Source organism: Pseudorasbora parva, chromosome 24, assembly GCF_024679245.1.
Source record: "Pseudorasbora parva isolate DD20220531a chromosome 24, ASM2467924v1, whole genome shotgun sequence".
Lineage (NCBI taxonomy): Eukaryota > Metazoa > Chordata > Actinopteri > Cypriniformes > Gobionidae > Pseudorasbora > Pseudorasbora parva.
In genome coordinates, this window is record NC_090195.1 from 11,839,623 (window position 1) to 11,859,241 (window position 19,619).

The 19,619-nt window shown below is 38.3% G+C and overlaps 1 protein-coding gene across 2 annotated transcripts in view; it reads right to left on the bottom strand.

Annotated features, from left to right (window-relative positions):
* The window catches only part of tmtopsb (teleost multiple tissue opsin b), a 47,993-nt gene extending 28,900 nt beyond the window's left edge, over nucleotides 1-19,093 (bottom strand). For both annotated transcript variants that reach the window (XM_067435343.1, XM_067435344.1), the window contains exons 1-2: nucleotides 18,581-19,093; nucleotides 12,653-12,981 (exon numbers count right to left, since the gene is read on the bottom strand). In XM_067435343.1, coding sequence (XP_067291444.1) covers nucleotides 12,653-12,981; nucleotides 18,581-18,944 — 693 coding nt within the window. In that variant the 5' untranslated portion in view covers nucleotides 18,945-19,093. The remainder of the gene's footprint in view (nucleotides 1-12,652; nucleotides 12,982-18,580) is intronic.
* Between the last annotated feature and the right edge of the window lie 526 nt (nucleotides 19,094-19,619).

Genomic DNA, 19,619 nt, shown 5'->3' on the forward strand with positions numbered 1-19,619 from the left:
TATTTACCTAGGTAAGTCAGTAAATTCTAAGGTTTGCAGAAGTCCCTCCCCTTTAAGGGGGGGGGGGGGGGGGTGAAATGCTGTTTCACGCATACTGAGCTTTTTACACTGTTAAAGACTTGGATTCCCATACTAAACATAGACAAAGTTTCAAAAACTAATGTTGGACGTTTGATGGAGTATTTCTGTTTTAAAAATACTCCTTCCGGTTTCTCACAAGTTTCGGAGAGTTTTTTTCGAGTATGGTTCAGATTGACGTTAATAAGAGCGGAAGGTCCTTGTGTGGGCCATACGGGCTCTTCTCCCGGAAGGGTGCGCGTGTGACTAGAGCGAGAGAGGAAATGCACGCCCATAAACACTGTTCTCAGGTGCAGATCCAGTAAACACTGTTCTCAGGTGCATATCCAGTAAATACTGTTCTCAGGTGCATATCCAGTCGTCCGTGAACACTAACGTCGGTTATAGTCCGCGCCGCGCTCCACTTCATTCCTCCACTTTGACATCAAGCGACTTCAACGCTTCAGCACAGCATTCCGGGAAGGCAGCGCTACATTTGAACGCAGAAATGACAGGAAGCTTCACAACATCGCTTCAGTCGCAACGCAAAGTGGATCTCCACACTCCAAGAAGTGTGTTTTTGACTGAGCGGCCCCAGCGATAAAGGTTCGGTCCTTCTTTGGAAGCAGCTGGTGAGTAAAACTGCTTCAAATGTCTATGCTGTTGCTTATCGTCGCGTGAATAAACATCAGTAAACGACACGATCGCGTACTTCGTCATTCAAATGCGCTAACGGACTCCATTGTTGTTCTATATAGCGTTACACTAGTCTGACGTGCAAAACCGTTTTGCTTGCTACTGCTAAGGTTTAGTCGCATACAATAGTCCATAAACCGAATCATGTCCTCATAAACTGTGAGTAAAGACACACAAATGTTGACAGGCCACTAAATACAGTACATACCACAGAGACGGACGTCCTGCTGCTGCTGTTTCTCCTGTGCAATTTATTTCAGCCTCCGGATAATTATCTGTATTAGCTGAGATGGATAGCAAGGGTTTCTCCACGCTTGAGGACGTCATCGCTTTGCGCTCTCGTCATTCTTTAGCTCCTCCCACACGATACGCCTCCAGGCGCTCGTTTTTTTCCGGAAAGACTCGGTACAGCCCATATTTCTTTTATAAATATAATAAAGCTAAAGACTTTTCGGAGATATGAAGGATGCAATACTACTCTATAGGTACTCAAGATTGACATGAGATTGACTGAAACTGAGTGTTTCACCCCCCTTTAACATACCCATTCCTGAAGGAATAATTCCACCTGTCCACATTATAACTGCTGAGGCATTTGCCCAAACACAACAAAAACTGCTCTAAACAGTACAAGCCAGAATATGACAGCACAGCACATTTTTAGAATTGTCTCACAGGATTCTCTTTCAGGACTGCAGAGTAGCATTTCAGCAGTGGATATAATAAGGACATGTGACAACAGAGTTTTGGTGAATTTTCTGACATCCTGAGGGCTTTCTGTTCTGTCTGAAACAAAACAGGAAATGCAGAAAGCCTGGGAGAGAGATGGCTAGCAACGAGCAGGGGTGTCCAATCCTGCTCCTGAGGGGGGAAATTTGTCCTGCAGAGTTTAGCTTCAACCCACCTCAACAAACTCGCAAGTTTCCAGTATTCTGGAGTTCATTTAATCTAGAATGCCAATTCTTAATTTCTAATGTAATTTGAAGACTCCTAATTAAAAGGGATTGCACTGTAAATTGCAGACTAATTAATTTTAAGTTGTCAGGCTCAACTTTAAAACAAATAAAACAAAAAAGTAGTTAACATGATACGCATATCCAGCTACTCTATCAAATTAGATTTCACCCAGAAATGAAAAATGTCATCTTTTACTCACCCTCATGCCATTCTACATGAGTTTGATTTTCTTTCTTGTGTTTTTTTCTTCTATAGAAAGACAAATAATTTTTTTTTAATTCTCAATACTCCCCCCCCCCCCCCATACAATGACTATGTCTATGGGGTCCAACATTGTTTCCCTCTGATGCTCATTCTAGGCAAAAACAGCTGAAATGCTGTTCTGCTGATGGAAGAAAGACAAGTAAATGACAGAATTGAAATGTTTAGGTACACCAACCCTTTAAGGAAATGCAATTTGAGAAGTTAAAAAAGCACTGACAGCAAGCAGTAAGCCCTGACTAAAACCATTCAACCCCAGCCTTCAAATCCAAACCTATCAAATTAAATTAAACTGATTCATCTGCAAAATTTCTTTCTTGAAACCTCACTTGAGATCAAAACTTTTCAGAGCTATGGCAACGTGATGTGCAGCAGATGTGAACTTTGTTACTTTCTCTCGTTCTGTCTACCCAGCCGACCTCTGTGCGAATGGACAGTTCTATCTGGAAGGATGTCAAAAAACGAGTGTGGCAAATCCGCTGGGCTTTTCTTCCCACCTGCAGAGTGAGTTTACAGAAAGAGACAGGCCGTGTCTGAGCAAATGAGGCTGTTCTTTGGGACGGCATTCGGCCCCCTACCAGGTGACATTTTGGATGGGTTAGTCAACGGCTGAGTGGAGCGACAGGAGCTGGGAGGCTAACGGTTTGTGTTCTATGCACAGTGAATATGCAACTGTCACATCTTCATTCAAACTTATATAACAATGCGACACTTTCTGGGGGACGAAGGGACAAAGCCTGTAGGTCTACTTACTGTAGGTGACATTCAGACTGTCAGTATCCACCCTACACTCTTAAAAATAAAGTTTCCAAAAAGGAGTTTTCGCAGCAATGCCAAAGAAAAAACATTTTAGGTTACCCAAAGAAACTTTTAGTGAATAATTCTTTAAATAATATTTTTTTCCTAGGTTGAAGAACATTTTCTACTATAAAAGAAAGGTTCCATAGACGTTTAAGATTCTTCATGGAACCATAGACACCAATAAAGAATTTAAAATTGCCATTACATAGAAGTTGGAAGTCTTTTTTTCCTTGTTAAAATGTATATCTAAGTGAAACAACTTCTCAAAAAAGTAAAAACGTAGGGCGGGACTCCATTTTGTCCATCCGGAATCGATTGGATTTTTGTGGTTTGCTATCGCCGTAATCTCATGTGAGTGACAGACTGTTCCACCCGTGAGCCAGTAAATATGTCAACAGAGAAGATAAATCACTGTAAGGGGAATTTATTCTGATTACAAAGACTTTAAAAATGTATATTTTATATATATATATATATATATATATATATAAATAAATATAAATATATATAAATATATAGATAGAGAGAGAGAGAGAGAGAGAGAGAGAGATTGAGAGAGAGAGAGAGAGAGAGAGAGAGAGAGAGAGAGAGAGATTGAGAGATTGAGAGAGAGAGAGTGTGAGAGAGAGAGAGTGTGAGAGAGAGTGTGCAGCGATAAATCATTTATAATAAATGCTGCCAAAAACATTCCATATAGAAAAATAGGAATTGTTAATTTTAATTTAATGGTGATTTATAGAGTTAGTTCACCCAAAAACTAGACGTCGTTAAAAAGTCCATTTCACTACAGTTGTTCTACAATAATTTTACAAGCATATTTCCAAAATAAAGAAAAATGAGGGTACACAAAATCAAAAATATACCTGCTAAAGCTCTTCCAAACAACGCGAGGGGTGTTTGAATAGAGACAGAGCGACACGCGTCAATCTGAAAGCCACGCCCACAAGGGGGGGGGGGGGACAATCCAACAGTCTCCATTGACTTTCTATTGCGGGAAGCGACCTCCTTGTCATTTCAGACTTATTACAAAAAAACGAACAATGTCTAAAAGCTGATATGTGACAAGGTGTACAGCAAGCTAAAAAACCCAGGAACAAAAACACAGAAGATTTTATAAGCTGGTGACCCAAAAAACGAGCGTTTAAGGACAAAAAAAGTGGATACTTTGAGACAGAGCGCGAGATGCTATATTACACTGAGAAATTCGCCCACTGGAGGGAAAAGTAATCAGCGACAGGAAATATAATATATAAAACTGACATTTTTATATTTGACTAAATGTTTACTGCACAAGCAGGCATTATGAGGTATACTGAGGGTCAGGATCCCAAAATTGACCTATTCTTCCTGCTGAAGCTTCACGTCTTATTGCCTGTATCCCCTTTTGTCTCCTTAAATGCTCGTTTTTGGGGTCAACAGCTTATAAAAAAAATCATTTTTGGGTGAACTAACCCTTTAAGAGTGTAGCATGTTGCAAGGTGTTTTGATCATTTTGTTCTAGTCTACTCAATGAAAGCCTGAGGGTGATCTTATTGATCGTAAAGTATGTGAATCATTATCCAATTGATTGCGTGTGATGCACGCAATTAAAAAGAGCCATTGGCTTAATCGAAGAGCTGGTTAATATGTGTAATAAAATATAATGTGGATTTTTATTACCCCTTTTGAGATTTATCTGAGTGGAGGGTTAAAAATTTGACATATGTCCCCCTAGGACTCCACAGCATCGAACGGCCAGAGTCACATTTTGAATAAACACACAGGGTGCTAACTGTCTAAAAGACTCTGAGCTTATCAGCATTCGGTCTCTGCTCCTTTGGTTCAATAGCATCAGCGAGGAGCTACAATCACTCTTATACAGTGGAGACGACACTCTAGTTATCTGATCTCATGCTACGATTGGCCTATAATTGGCTTGCATTAAATGACATCTAAACAAATTGAAGGCTGCGGATTATGAAAAATGCCTTTGATCAAATTCAATGATTTTATCATCTTCAGGACACTATTATGCAAATGATTTTGTGTGAGGTGTCATAATGCACGCTCTCTAAGCATCTACATGAATCATATTAAGTGTTATGAAGGCTGTGACGTTACTAATGGTCTATTTATAGGCCTCAATAACCCTCAAAATCTTAAAATGGTGGTACAAAGTTTAATGTCATGGAGAGGTAACTCCAAAACTGCAAATCTTGAGCACTTGAGCATTTAATGCTGGGTTGTTGCAAAGGGACTAATGGTGCAATTGAATCCCTTGGGCTAGTTGCATAAACATAGCCGACAAACTACCAAAAGTTAGGGCTAATCAGTCTCTCTCTTCGTATTCAAATGCAGCTCCCCAATTTAGCTAAATTAATTTATGACTGCACGGATCATTTTACACCAGACTGCTTTGTGAACGATCGAGGGTCAATACAAAAGAACAATACAAACCATAGGTTTTTCTAAAAAAAAAAATGGATGGATCAGTACCAACTGTTCATAAGGCACAAGTTCTGTATAAACACAAATCAGGCATAACATTATGACCCATCTAATATTGTATGACCTAACTAATATTATAATATATCTAATATCCTAATATTGTGTCGGTTCCCCTTTTGCTACCAAAACAGCCCTGACCTGTCAAGGCATGGACACCACTAGACCCCTGCATACGGTGAATGACCCCTGAATATTCTGATGCTCACGTTCCCTGTTGGCACTTTCGGTGGAGGGGTCAGCATGGGTACACTGACTAGTCTGCGGCTATGCAGCCCCATACACAACAAACTGGGATGTGTTTTTGATCTGACCACACGGGCCAGCCTTCACTCCCCACGAGCATCAATGAGCCTTGGCCATGACTCTGTCAGCGGTTCACCACTGTTCTTTCCTTGGACCATTTTTGATAGATACTGATCACTGCAGACCGGTAACACCCCAAAAGAGCTGCAGTTTTGGAGATGCTCTGACCCAGTCCTCTAGCCATCACAGTTTGGCCCTTGCTAAAATCATTACGCTTGCCCATTTTTCCTGCTTCTAACACATCAACTTTGAGGACAAAATGTTCACTTGCTACCTAGCATATTTCACCCATTAACAGGTGCCTTGATGAAGAGATAATCAGTGTTATACACTTCATAAATTATGTCTGATCTGTGTATTTGTTTGCTGTTAGTTGTGAGGAGTGTTTTTGTGTAATTCATTGTGTTTGTTGATGATAATGAGAGAGAGAGAGAGAGAGAGAGAGAGAGAGAGAGAGAGAGAGAGATTATAAGACTTTAATGAGCACTCCTTTATTCAGCTCTTCTTTAGTGATAATGAATGCTTTATAATTTGTGTGCTGTACAATAAACCTTATACAACTCATCAATAAAGTTTTGGCCATCATTTGTAACTACAGGCTTGTGAAGCAATAAAAGCAAGATGACAACATAATTTATAACAGTAATTAAACTAAAACATACCTGTTCTATTTCCATGCAGCATATATTCTAGTACTGACAGTTTCTGACATTTATAGAGCGTGAGATTGTTTTGTTTTGTTGCCGGAGCATGACAGAGATTGAAGTGGATTTGAGTAGGAGCTCTCGAAGCAAAAAAAACCCCAAAAATGGCAATTTCAACATGCTATGAAAATGATTTGTGAGGTATTTTGGGAGACTTATTTTACATTTTGTAAAAAGGGGCACCCGATGTCCCCATTTAAAAAAAAATTAGATGACTAACTTGTAAGACTAGTCAAAGCTGTTTAGCCCTGGTTAGTGAGGAAGTGTTCCACAAAATATATAGCTGTTTTAATCAATTTGACAAAACTTAGTGTTAGAAGGTGATATCTGTACAACATGTATCTATACATGCAATAACAAAAATATAGGTATTAAGACGAAGCATGCCAATACTATACCATTAAAAAGTTGGGTTCAGTAAGATATTTCAAATATTTTTAAATGAAGTCTCGTATACTCACCAAGGCTCCATTTATTTGATCAAAAAGGAGAAGAGACAACAGGAGAGAGGACCAGGCCTGGATTTTACACTGCGTTTTATGGTTTATTATGTGTGTGTGTGTGTGTGTGTGTGTACACAGCAGTCACCCGTGAGGGGCTGTCACTTTGTGTTTGTTGTTGGTATATTTTGCAATGTTAAAGTTGTTTACCAGATCCCGCCTTCTTCTTCCCATAACAACTAACCTTACTACAATTACATTTGGCTAACTCCGTGACACAGTATTATAAGAATCTTGAAGGTTCTTCTCTTAAACACCAGATCCAATTTCATATACAAATACTCTAGAAGACAAAGAATCATAATGTTTCCCTCCAAAGGAACACTCCTAATTGGCTCACTCACCTCCTGAGGGTGTGACATCTTCACACTTTAAAAGATCACTGATCATAATATCACGGTGGATTCAGAGCGATTCGGATGTGAAGATGATGCTGAGCTAGAAGTATTCTATAGGACCCCTGGGAAGTATCCTCCCACCTTAACTGGTTCTCTTCCAAGACAACATCAGCAAAGATCAACTGAAGTCTCAACAAATTGTATCAGGACATTTTTATTCAAATGGACGAGATATGCAAGAACCATTTATTCATTATTTGATACATTAAAAGGTTAGTTCACACAAAAATGTAAATTATGTCATTAATGAACCTTATGTCGTTCCATACCCGTTCATCTTCGGAACACAGTTTAAGATATATTTAGTCCGAGAGCTTTTCTGTTCCTCCAATAAAAGTGTAGGCACACTATGTCCATGTCCAGAAACTCAGAAAGGCAATAAAAACATTATCAAAGTATTCTATATGTGCCATCAGTTGGTTAATTAGAAGCTCGTGACGCATTAAAAATACATTTATAATGTATTCTTAGATATACAGATAGATACAAAAATGCTCTTCAGTGCTTGTTTTCAATATGCAAACAAAGATTCGAACGGTTAAATCAGGGTATTGGTTCATGATTCGGATCGCGTGCCAAACTGCTGAAATCATGTGACATTGGTGATCCGAATCATGAATCAATATACTGGTCAAATCTTTGTTTGCAGATTGAAAACAAACACGGAAGAGAAGACAATGCTGAATAAAGTCGTAGTTTTTGTTATTTTTGGACCAAAATGTATTTTTGATGCTTCAAGAGATTCTAATTAACTAACTGATGTTACATATGGACTACTCTGATGATGTTTTTATTACCTTTAATAAAGCTGGACATGGACAGTATAGTGTGCATACACTTCCATTGGAGGAACAGAAAAGCTTTTGGACTAAATATAAAATATCTTAAAATGTGTTCCGAAGATGAACGGAGGTCTTACGGGTGTGGAACGACATAAAGGTGAGTCATTAATGACATCATTTTCATTTTGGGGTGAACTAACCCTTTAAGTATAACTATACCCCTTTTAAAGTAGGGTGTGTTAGAACTAAGAAACTGTTGGTTTGAGAGAACCAGTTGAAGTCAGAGGATCTTTGGCCTGGCACAAACTGCTGAATCTGATCTGCTGAATTTTAAACAATGCTATAACTTATAACTTTCCTGTATTTTGCTTCAGCTCTCTTTCCACTGCTAAAAAAATGTATGCATGTATGTGGCTGTGTGTGTTAGATTAGTCTAATGGCTTGTTTCCACCGAGCAGTAAGGTTCAGTACAGGTCAGGACGCAATTTTTGCCGTTTCAATAGTTGTGAATAGTACCCTAATTCTGAACCATGCCACACCACTTTTTTGACCCCCTATCATTGGGGTACCTAGTACAGTAGTCTGGTACTGAAGAGTGGAGCTAGACATACTGCAGAACATTGATTGGTTGACAGAGAATCGTCTGTGTTTTTCTTTGCAGCCTGCAGCATTGAATCAAATAAAGCATGTCTTCTTGTGACAACAGCCACATGCCGAGAAGCAAGAATAAGATCTGCTGTATGTTTTCCATTGATTTTTACAGTGTACTGTGCCGCAGTATGACTTTGATTGATACGCCACGCCTATCATAAGGCTATTACTTTTGGTGGTTCAAACACAAGCCGGATCAGGGTTTACAGTCCTGAATTGTACTGTACTGAACAGTTCAGTTAATAAAGTCTTGTGTCACATGTTAAGTTGTATGCGAATATACAGAGAATCATGCAGATTTTGGTTACATACTTTGAAGTATGACTGTATAAGAAAGTTATTTCCCTTACCACGGGAATTAACACTTCTCAGAATTAATAATGATTTAATACTAACCGTTTGCTGGGCGAACATTGCTGATTGTGGTATTAATTCTGCTACATCAAGTTAATTCTATTAACTGATCCAAATATTTATAATGGGTCAGTAATAAATAGTTCATATTTCCCTTGAGCTGGATTTCTACAATAATAATGAGTAGAAATTGAATGTATTTCATATTCTGAGACAGGCGAAATAAAAGGAGAGCGCAAGGTCATAAGCCCTGTGAGGAGCCCATTCTAAAGGTTCGCTTTCCTCTCTGCCCTTTTGAGATAGCAACTCGTTAATTGGAAATGATTTCCGCTCAGGCTTAAGGAGAGACCTCCCTTTGTTCCTGCATCTATCAACACAAGCCCAGGCTCAAAGTTATCTGCTTGCACAAGAATGTATCTGTCAGAGAAGCAAAGTCTTTTCACCACCGAGGTTAGATCACACGCCACTGATGTCTAGCGATAAGTCTTGACCTAAATACAGTACTGTGATGCAGCACATACAGTATAACTGTGGCTTCACATACATTGCAGATGACACCGTGCATGAACCTACAGAAGACATTCAGACAAAAATGAGATTCAGCAGGGTTTTCAAACCGCAAAAGAACCTTTATGGAGAAAGCGCTTATGTTAGTGCAATGACACAGGCAGAGCGATTTGAGTTGCTGCTGAATGAAGTGAAACGAAAAGGTGACGCTTCCAGTTCTGAAAGCATCAATGGCCCATTTTAGACAGGGCTAATTTGCATCAACATGAATGTTTTAATTTCCAAACTCTCTCTCTCTCTTTGTACATTACAGTATATTAAAAGTGCTGAAACATCTATTCCATACATTGTACTCCATTAAGTTGTAGAAATGGACATTTTTCATTCATTGTTGCTATTGAAAGTAATTCAGTTGCAAATCAAATCGCTTTGTTGTGTCAGTGCATTTGAAGTAAGCAGTTGGTGGCCTCTGTTAACTCACCCACTCGGCGAGGAGCGGGAGGAAGGGAAGGAATTGTTGGAGCTTTGAGAGCATTTGTTTTGTGTTTACTTCAGAAAATTGGGCAACTGGGAATTCAAATAAAAACTACATCTCAACTGAAATGTTATTTTCATCCCATCTACATGCAAATTCTGACACGATTTGCTCTGTGCCTGACGTAATAGGTGCTTAATTTGCATTCGAGACGTTTCGCAAAAAAAAAACACTGAGAATAATTGTCAATTGTTCCTGACTGCCGGTGTTGATCATCGGACAACACGGGACATTTCCCGCCGAGCAGTCGAAAAAGAATTAATCTTTCTTCCTCTGGTACATTAGAACTGATAGAGGAACACAGACAGGAAACTGCCGTGAGCTGAAATATTCTAACTGTTTTTAATTTAAACTACACGTTGAGAGCTCTGCTGAGTGGTTTTGTCAATTAATTGTGCAAAAATGTAATTGTTAAAACAAATGATTTATGAATATTAAGCTAATTGAAGTTCGTCTAGGTAACTGTTTCTATAGTCTAATGTTGCATGCATCATTTGCTGCATTTAATGTTACAATATTGAGCTGCAATGTAGTTTTTCACACAGAATTATAGAGAGCAATTCTATAACATACATTTTAATACAATATGATGTATTAGTTCATGATAAATTATGAAAGCAGATGCCTTAATCTACACTTTTGTTGCGGAAATACACAAACAACTGAATTGTTTAATTGCACACACTGTTTGCATTAACCCTCATCACTCCAATGCACTTTGTAACATATCCTTCCCTCACTTGTCAAAAATAACTAAAGCCCTAAAAGATTATAATTTTTGTCCATGAAACTTATTTAATTTAATTTCATATTTGATTCAATTTTTAATGCAATTTTTTAATGCAGAGTTTTTAATATTTTTTTATTTACCTTTAAATTACTTGATTTTATCAATAATAAATAAATAATCATTTTAAGACAGTCTTAAATTCAAAATAACTCAATTGCATGTATAACCATTTTAATTCAGCTTAAAATATCTTACATTGGGTGACTTTGCTAACCTCTTGTGGAAATTTTTTTTTTAACTTGATATTTCCATAGACTGTAAAAAAAATATGGACGTAGTGTCCGTGACGTCACCCATAGGATTCCGATAAGCCGTTCTGAAGCTCAAAGTAGGGGCGAGCTGGGCATTGCCATCTTGCGAGCGAGTCATCGCGTGTCCATCCCGGATAACAGAAAATGGGCAAAAAGGCGGGATGTGGGCGGGGCTTAGGTGACACAATGACTATAGACGGCGGATAAATGGCTATCCACCTGTCACTCAAAGTAACCACGCCCTTAATCATGGAGAACTTTAAGGCTTTATATAACGTAAACGAATGAGTTATACAAAAAAATTCACCCCCCTCACAGTTGTCATGTTGGTCAAATTTAGCCGTATAGGCCAAAACCACAATTTGTACCAGGATGTAAACATGTTTTTTTCTGCTGTAAAGTTGGGAATTTTAACATGGGGCTCAATGAGATTTTGCTCCCTTCTGGAGCCTGTGGCCCTAGTGGCCAGTCGAGGAATTGCATTTAACATTACTTCCGTATTGGCTTCAAGAGAGATTGCGGGAGGTTGCCGCTTGGTTATTTCATAACTCTTGCCACTAGATGGTAGCCTGGTCCTACCATTCTCCATTGACAAGCATTAACTTCACTGAAGGTGGGTACTCTTTTAAAGTTTAAAACTATTGGGTCTGCCATAACCAATGTCTAACGTTTGGTCATGACCTATGTCATGCCTACAACTCAAACTAGCCCGTTCTTAGCCACTCCCTCTGTTCGCTGATTGGGCCGGTTAAAAGTTGGCTGGATAAAACCAGTGAATATACTGCAAACCCAGACGAAGTACTGAAAGAAAATGAAAATTGAGCGGAAGTATGTAGGAGGACGGAGCCAGGCTAACTAGAGGCCTTTATACAGTAGCTCTATATGGAGCAAATGAGCTGTTCCTCTGGGTCGTAAAAAGTCAGTTTCTCTAAAATATGCATACAGATACTGATGTAGACATTAGAAAATTTTCTTTGGTAAAGTTTTAGAATTTTAAGTTTTAGATTTTGGAGCATTTTTAGGTTTTTCTTTGTGTACCGAAGCATTACTCGCATTCCATTTATTCCTAAGGGGGTCAAATTGACCCGTGAGGGAAGGATTTATAACTTTTTTTAATTTCAACCACAAAACTCCTCGAATCCATTCAATTTTGTGTGTGTGTGTGTGTGTGTGTGTGTATTCTTTGTTCAAGTGCGACAAAAGTCCTAGGGTCTTGGACCACTCTGATGAACTCAAAAAATAAAAACTTGAATAAATATAATATATTTTTTAAATGGGTCAAAATGACCTGAGTAAAGGATGAGAGCAAATTATTCACTAAATTAATTATCTTAATTATGTAACGGTGCACAAACGCTCTCAAAAAGTGCTAAATGCAGTAAAAAAAAAAAGATGCAACATTTCTCTTATTTTCTTAATGTAAATAAAGTTTTAAATTTAAAAAAAATAAAAATTTGTTATAATTTAACAAATCAGTTAACATCACTGGGCCTGGCCAATTTGCAACTGGTAATGCATCCAAGTCTCTATACAAATCACATAAAGATCTGTTACATTTAAGCATAAAGCTTCTTTGAAATCAATAACAGTAGTAGACAGTAAAGGCTTTGACACCTACCTGTGTGATAGCCTGTAGGAGTTTGCCATAGCTGTAGACAATCACGATAAAAGGGAGAATAAGGCAGAAGATAAACAGACAGATAATGTAAGACACGTTGTTGGCCGTCCTGGCGGCCCAGTTGACGCTGCAGGTGGTGCCGGGACCCTCCGGACCGTAGCAGCTCCATCCAAACAGTGGCGGAAGAGTCCAAACCATGGAATATATCCAGGAGAAGGCAATACCCATAGCCACCTTTCTGTAATTGGTAGAGTCTGCCTGCGTGGCCCCCATCATGGTGCAGTAGCGCTCGTAAGAGAGCACCGCCAAGGAGATTAGCGACACGACGCCTGTGCAAACAGAAAAGAGATACAGACAAAACAATGCTCTGTTATGAGTAATAGCTACAGTCCTGGGTTTCTTACAGTTCCTTAACGCCTTTGAGCGTTTGCTTACATCAAGTAAAAGGTCAAATCTGTAGATTTATCACATGCACTGCAAACAAACATCAAGCTCAATCCTGTTGCTTACCTTGCTTAACAGGCAAATATGAGAATATAGATGCAGAAAATACTGTCAGTCTTTTATATCAAAATTTAACTCAATGCATTAATTGGTTTCACTGTAAAATGTATTTTTCAATAACTTCACTGTAAAAAGAAAAAGACTATTGCAATTTTAAAGGTAAATGACTGTAAAAAGGAAGTTTCCTTACACAAAGTTTCCTTATTCTATACAGGGAAAACTGAAATACACTCACCTAAAGGATTATTAGGAACGCCATACTAATACTGTGTTTGACCCTCTTTTGCCTTCAGAACTGCCTTAATTCTACATGGCATTGAGTCAACAAGGTGCTGAAAGCATTCTTAAGAAATGTTGGCCCATATTGATAGGATAGCATCTTGCATTTGATGGAAATTTTTGGGATGCACATCCAGGGCACAAAGCTCCTGTTCCATCACATCCCAAAGGTGCTCTATTGGGTTGAGATCTGGTGACTGTGGGGGCCATTTTAGTACAGTGAACTCATTGTCATGTTCAAGAAAGTAGCCATCAGAGGATGGGTACATGGTGGTCATAAAGGGATGGAGATGGTCAGAAACAATGCTCAGGTAAGCCGTGTCATTTAAATGATGCCCAATTGGCACTGAGAGGCCTAAAGTGTGCCAAGAAAACATCCCCCACACCATTACACCACCACCACCAGCCTGCACAGTGGTAAAAAGGCATGATGGATCCATGTTCTCATTCTGTTTATGCCAAATTCTGACTCTACCATCTGAATGTCTAAACAGAAATCGAGACTCATCAAACCAGGCAACATTTTTCCAGTCTTCAACTGTCCAATTTTGGTGAGCTTGTGCAAATTGTAGCCTCCTTTTCCTATTTGTAGTGGAGATGAGTGGTCCCGGTGGGGTCTTCTGCTGTTGTAGCTCATCTGCCTCAAGGTTGTGTGTGTTTTGGCTTCACAAATACGTTGCTGCATACCTCAGTTGTAACGAGTGGTTATTTCCGTTGAAGTTGCGCTTCTATCAGCTTGAATCAGTCGGCCCATTCTCCTCTGACCTCTAGCATCAACAAGGCATTTTCGCCCACACGACTGCCGCATACTGGATGTTTTTCCCTTTTCACACCATTCTTTGTAAACCCTAAAAATGGTTGTGCATGAAAATACCAGTAATTGAGCAGTTTGTGAAATACTCAGACCGGCCCGTCTGGCACCAACAACCATGCCACGCTCAAAATTTCTTAAATCACCTTTCTTTCCAGTTCTGACATTCAGTTTTGAACTGCCATGTGATTGGTTGATTAGATAAATGTATTTATGAGAAATTTAACAGGTGTTCCTAATAATCATTTAGGTGAGTGTATATATAATTGGACATTTTACAGTAAAATAGCTGTGTTACTGTAATGTTTTCGGAAGTGAAAAATAAAAATTGGATTGAATCTGGGAAAAAAGTTTAACAGCAGTGAAAAAACGTACACTGATATTCCCAGAACACTTTTTGAGACTCTACATTGTTTCTTTTTAGTTTTTCTTAGTTTTCTTATTTTTAGTACCTTTATGGCTTTATGCTAAATCATATTTGATGAAATTAATGTTTGTTGCATTATTTTAGTGTTGTGTGTTACATGATGGTGTTTTGTTACACTGTGCAGCTTCTACACGGTATTAGTACCTCAGCTTGTGGAAAAGTTGTATTAGACTTTGATTCATTATGTGGCTTTTTCTTCACCACCTGTGCTTTTAAGTTGGTTGTCAGTCTATCTCAAAGGTAAAAAGGTAATTTCAGTAATTTGATATACTATAAACATTATTTCAGGTAATGAATATATATATATATTTTACCAATATATATATATATATATATGGTAAAGGTCTGGCAACCACAGCTGCTGCCTTCTCATTGTACATTTCACACACACACACACACACACACACACACACACACACACACACACACACACACACACACACACACACACACACAGTTATTTATCTTATTGAGTTCCTCTTCAGAAAACCTGCTTTAGTGTTGTTGTTGTTATAGGAAGCTAAGTTACATTGGGGATTTATAGTCTTATAAGAACTGAACAAGGCAAGCATCCTTATCAGTGCACTACACAATACACATGCAGACAGCTTTTGGTGCATCTGGTAATGGACAGTTCTGTTTTATTGTGCACTCCTCTTCTCTCATTGTACAGTGTACTGTCATTTGTGCTGGTAAAACCAAAAAATCTAAAAACATCTCACCTGAAACTGAAGGCAGCTATCATGTCCCTGCCATTTTAAATGTGAAGAGCAGGTGTTCACACTCATTTGAGATGTGTTTAACTGAAAAGTCTCTTGGTAAGGCGAAGTGTGTATTATTATGATAAAGCCAAATGCATTGCGAAATATTGCCAAGTAAGGGTTTCAATTCAAATGTGCTGATACTAAGTTCATACTGCAATAAACAAAAACAAACCAGATTACAGACTATATTCAGTGCAGGATTTCTGAACGCTAGAAACTACTCTAATTTGTAGCAATCAAATACAGGATTATAATAACATAAAATTGTCAGAAGTTGCAACAGGGAACTGAAATACACTCACCTAATTGTATTTCCCTCATTTAATAGTTAATCATTAATCAACATTTTCTTCTTTAGTAAATACATTAATACGGTTTAGTGACTTTTCAAACATGTATTTTTGTTTGTACTACACGCCACCACGTTGTGTAGATGGTGATACTTCCATGTACTTTTGGAATAGCATTTCATGCAAATAATATCCTAGTATTACTGTGGTACATTTCCAGAAAAATTGTACTACCAGTGCCATATTTATTATTCATAAGGGTCTCATTGGGCTTAATTGAGCAAAGAAACAAGGACTCCACAATACTTTTAAAAAAAATGTACATTTGTGATGTTTAGTTTTTTTGTTTTTTTGCAGTGTGAATTCGCAGATCAGAGTTCACCAAACGTTGTTAAGCAGTAAAAGACAGAATTGTGTTCACATGCACTGTGTTTCCTTTCTCTTGCAGAAACTCTTTGGAAGATCATTTCATGAAAATGATCTCCCAAAATCCTGCCATCTTAACCATAAAGAAAGCTTCTTACAAAGCCTGCTCAAAAATTGTTCAAAGAGACGATAAGCTTGAATATTTAAACTATAAGCCTGAAGAAAATATATATCAAGAACACTTTGAATGTTAATAGTCATATTTTCCTGCCTGATATGTGTGTTTATATAAAACCTACACTGTGTAACATCTGGATGAAGCTGTGTCTCATCAGCCTGACAATGTGTTTGTTATACTGATGATTCAAAGATTAAAGGCTGACATTTCTTACAAGTATTAGCATTGTTAGCAATTTTATCAGTGTAATTTATTCAAGGGGTTACAATTAACATCATTATGGCATTAGACATTGTGAAGGAGTAAAGAAAGTTATATCATATGCATGCCGGTTCCTGATGAAAGCTAATCAGGAAGGGGAGTAATGAGCCTTTTCAAAGCAATGAGAGGCATTTGTCATCATGCTTTCAAGGACTGGAACTGATTACAGAGCTTTTCTCCATAAAAGCACACTAAGGTCTAGCGTAGTTTTATCGAACCTCTGGCAATTAATTCTGCTTTGTTCAGCCGAGGTCCCTGACTGGTCATTTAGGTTTTGACAATTACAATGTCGGCAACGTTCTTTAATTGTTTGCTCTGAGTTTATAAGCACTGACGTAAAAATCTGTTGTCATATAATACAGACCAATTTGATCTCAAGGGCTGCTGGCACCACAAAAGTGACACCTGTTAATTAACAACAAAACAGCTATTTTACTGACTGGAAACACTACACTCGTCATCTCTGCCCCATCAGAGCCTGTGTTACGGGTCAGGTGCAGGACAGCACACATCTCTTTCCCCTGAATACAGTTCTTCGCACTTTCAGGTCAAGTGCTAAATCCCAATCAGGAAAAAAAAATCCACCTTTCCCCTCAGGGTGTGTTTATCTAACGTCTTTCTAATTATGGACACTTCTGGGTTTTTTCAGTTGTACACAGTAAGAATGTTTTCATCATTTTTGTTTCAAATTTATGAGTTTTTAACTCATTTAATGGTCCCAACTTCATTTTCATCATCCGTAAATAAAATAAAACTGGTTAGTTTACTTTTTTTTTACATGTACTTTCGAGAATTTTTTTGTTTACATCCCTACAAAAATGTACTATGGGCCACCACGTTATGGTATCAGATGGTAATACTTTCATGTACTTTGGAATAGTACTTCATGCAGAGAATATATAGGCCTATTACTGTGGTACATTTCCAGAAACATGGTACGACCATGGTAGTCACAATAAGTGCACAACATATGTTCCATAAACTAGCACATAACCAAGGAGTTTAATCTGTCTACAAGAAAACATCATTTGATTGGCATCTGTGGGCAGAGGGGAGTCACATCCTATTATGTGTAAACATATAGGATATTTTGGATAAAGCAGATATAATGCAGGTGCATTCGTTTTTGGATACTGTGCTATAAAGAAAGAAATATAGAAACTACGGATAAAATAAATAAAACATGACAGGATAGAATAATAAAATGGCAAGAGTTTTTCATATAGAATATGTCGATTTCAATATGAAATGTTTTTAATACAAAAATAAATAAAAATAACCATACCAAACGTTGTATTGTAACTGTTAGGTAAATATCCTACTGCACCAAGCTTTCCAACTATGTATATCTGTGGACAATTTACCAAAACTGCAATTATTTATATTATTTCAACTTTTGGAATGAAAACGACGTATTAGCCTATCTGCCTGGAGAGAAAAAAACAAAACAAAAAACATTAACTATAGCAGCGCGAGCACGAGTCTGACAGGAGGCATCTGAAGTGAGACGCCTCACGAGAAATAATACCAATAATTTAAATAAAACGATGCAAATAACACGATAGCTTTTCTGATAACATTGAATTGTATGGGTTACCTAGGTAAGGGAGATTTTTTAAAAAAAGAAAATACGACTAGAACGCTGCATGTCAGTTATTCAAATTGTCATAGTCATGACAAGTTAAAAACGACAAGTTAGAGAGAAGAAATATTAAAAATAGACTTCTACATATCTTTCTCTCTTTCCCACACGGTTCTGTTAAAATTTTCCTTCGAAAGACATTGAAAGGCGAGCTCCTAAAGCGTTACAAACGGAACGTGCTGCAACGTTGTGGAAATATAGCCTACTCATTTAGAATGTTAAACATCTGTCGTAGCCTATTATGTACATAATACACAAGAGTTATCATGACACTTTCACGATTAAAACGCGTTTTACAATGTAGCCTGGCTTCAGAGGCGTGATTCAAAAGTAGCCTACCAAACTATGGCAACTTCATGCAAATCCAACTTTAATCGATTGACTTCGAGGTTACACACGGACTTACCCAGGCATGAATTGATGAAGCCATACCACACGCATCCCGCGCGTCCGATAAGCCACCGTCCCTGCGTACTGGCGGCGAAGCTGAACGGAGTGCCGAGGACGCACACGAGCAGATCACTGACTGCGATGCTCACTAGAAGATAGTTCATGGGCGAGCGCAGCACTTTGTAGCGACAGAACAGAATGAGAACGAGCGTGTTGTTGAGAAACCCGAAAGTTCCGATGAATCCAAGGCACACCGCAACCACCAAGTGTCCCGTCGGACTCAGAGTGTGTGCTGAGTGATTCTCATCCAAATGCGCGCTGGTCCCGTCACCTCCTCCAGCGCACCACGCGCAACTCCGACTCACGTTGGACTCAATCATTGCACCATTAATTATGGCTTATGTAAAGGATTGAGTCAGTTTGGTTTTTAAACGAGAGTCTGTGCTTTGAAAAGTCGGTGGAGGGTTTTCTAACCCATTATTTCAGTGGGACTGGAGTTCACCAAACGCTAAATGCAGATGTACATTATTGCCACAGATAGAGGTTTCAAGATGTGGTCAAGCCAATTATGCCCCTCCTTGGGATGAATGGGAGTTTTTATTACCCCCCGCCTAGCTGACGTCTACGTCTCAAGCCACCGATCTTCATATGCCAATATGTGACTCGTTCCTCTTTCGTTTCCCCCCTTAACGCTATTCCTTATTTATTCACTAAAATGCGAAATGCTAATTAAAGCTTTAAAGGGTTAAATAGGCCAAGTTATACTAGAATCTAACAGTACAAGTAAAAATGTGCAAACAATAAGGTGTACTGATTTGAATCCGAAAAATACTTAATGAAGCTAGATTCACATGATTTATATGTCATTTATGACATAGAACGACTTGTGAGCTATAATTTTTACATTAGGCTACCTTGTATTGTAGTCTGTGCTGCAACATGGAAACTTGCTTTATAAAATAGCTTACGCTAAGCAGGTCTGTTGAATGCTTACAAATCGCAGCTGAAGCACAATACAGTGTTATTAGAAGATTCATGCAGTTTTATGATTTTTT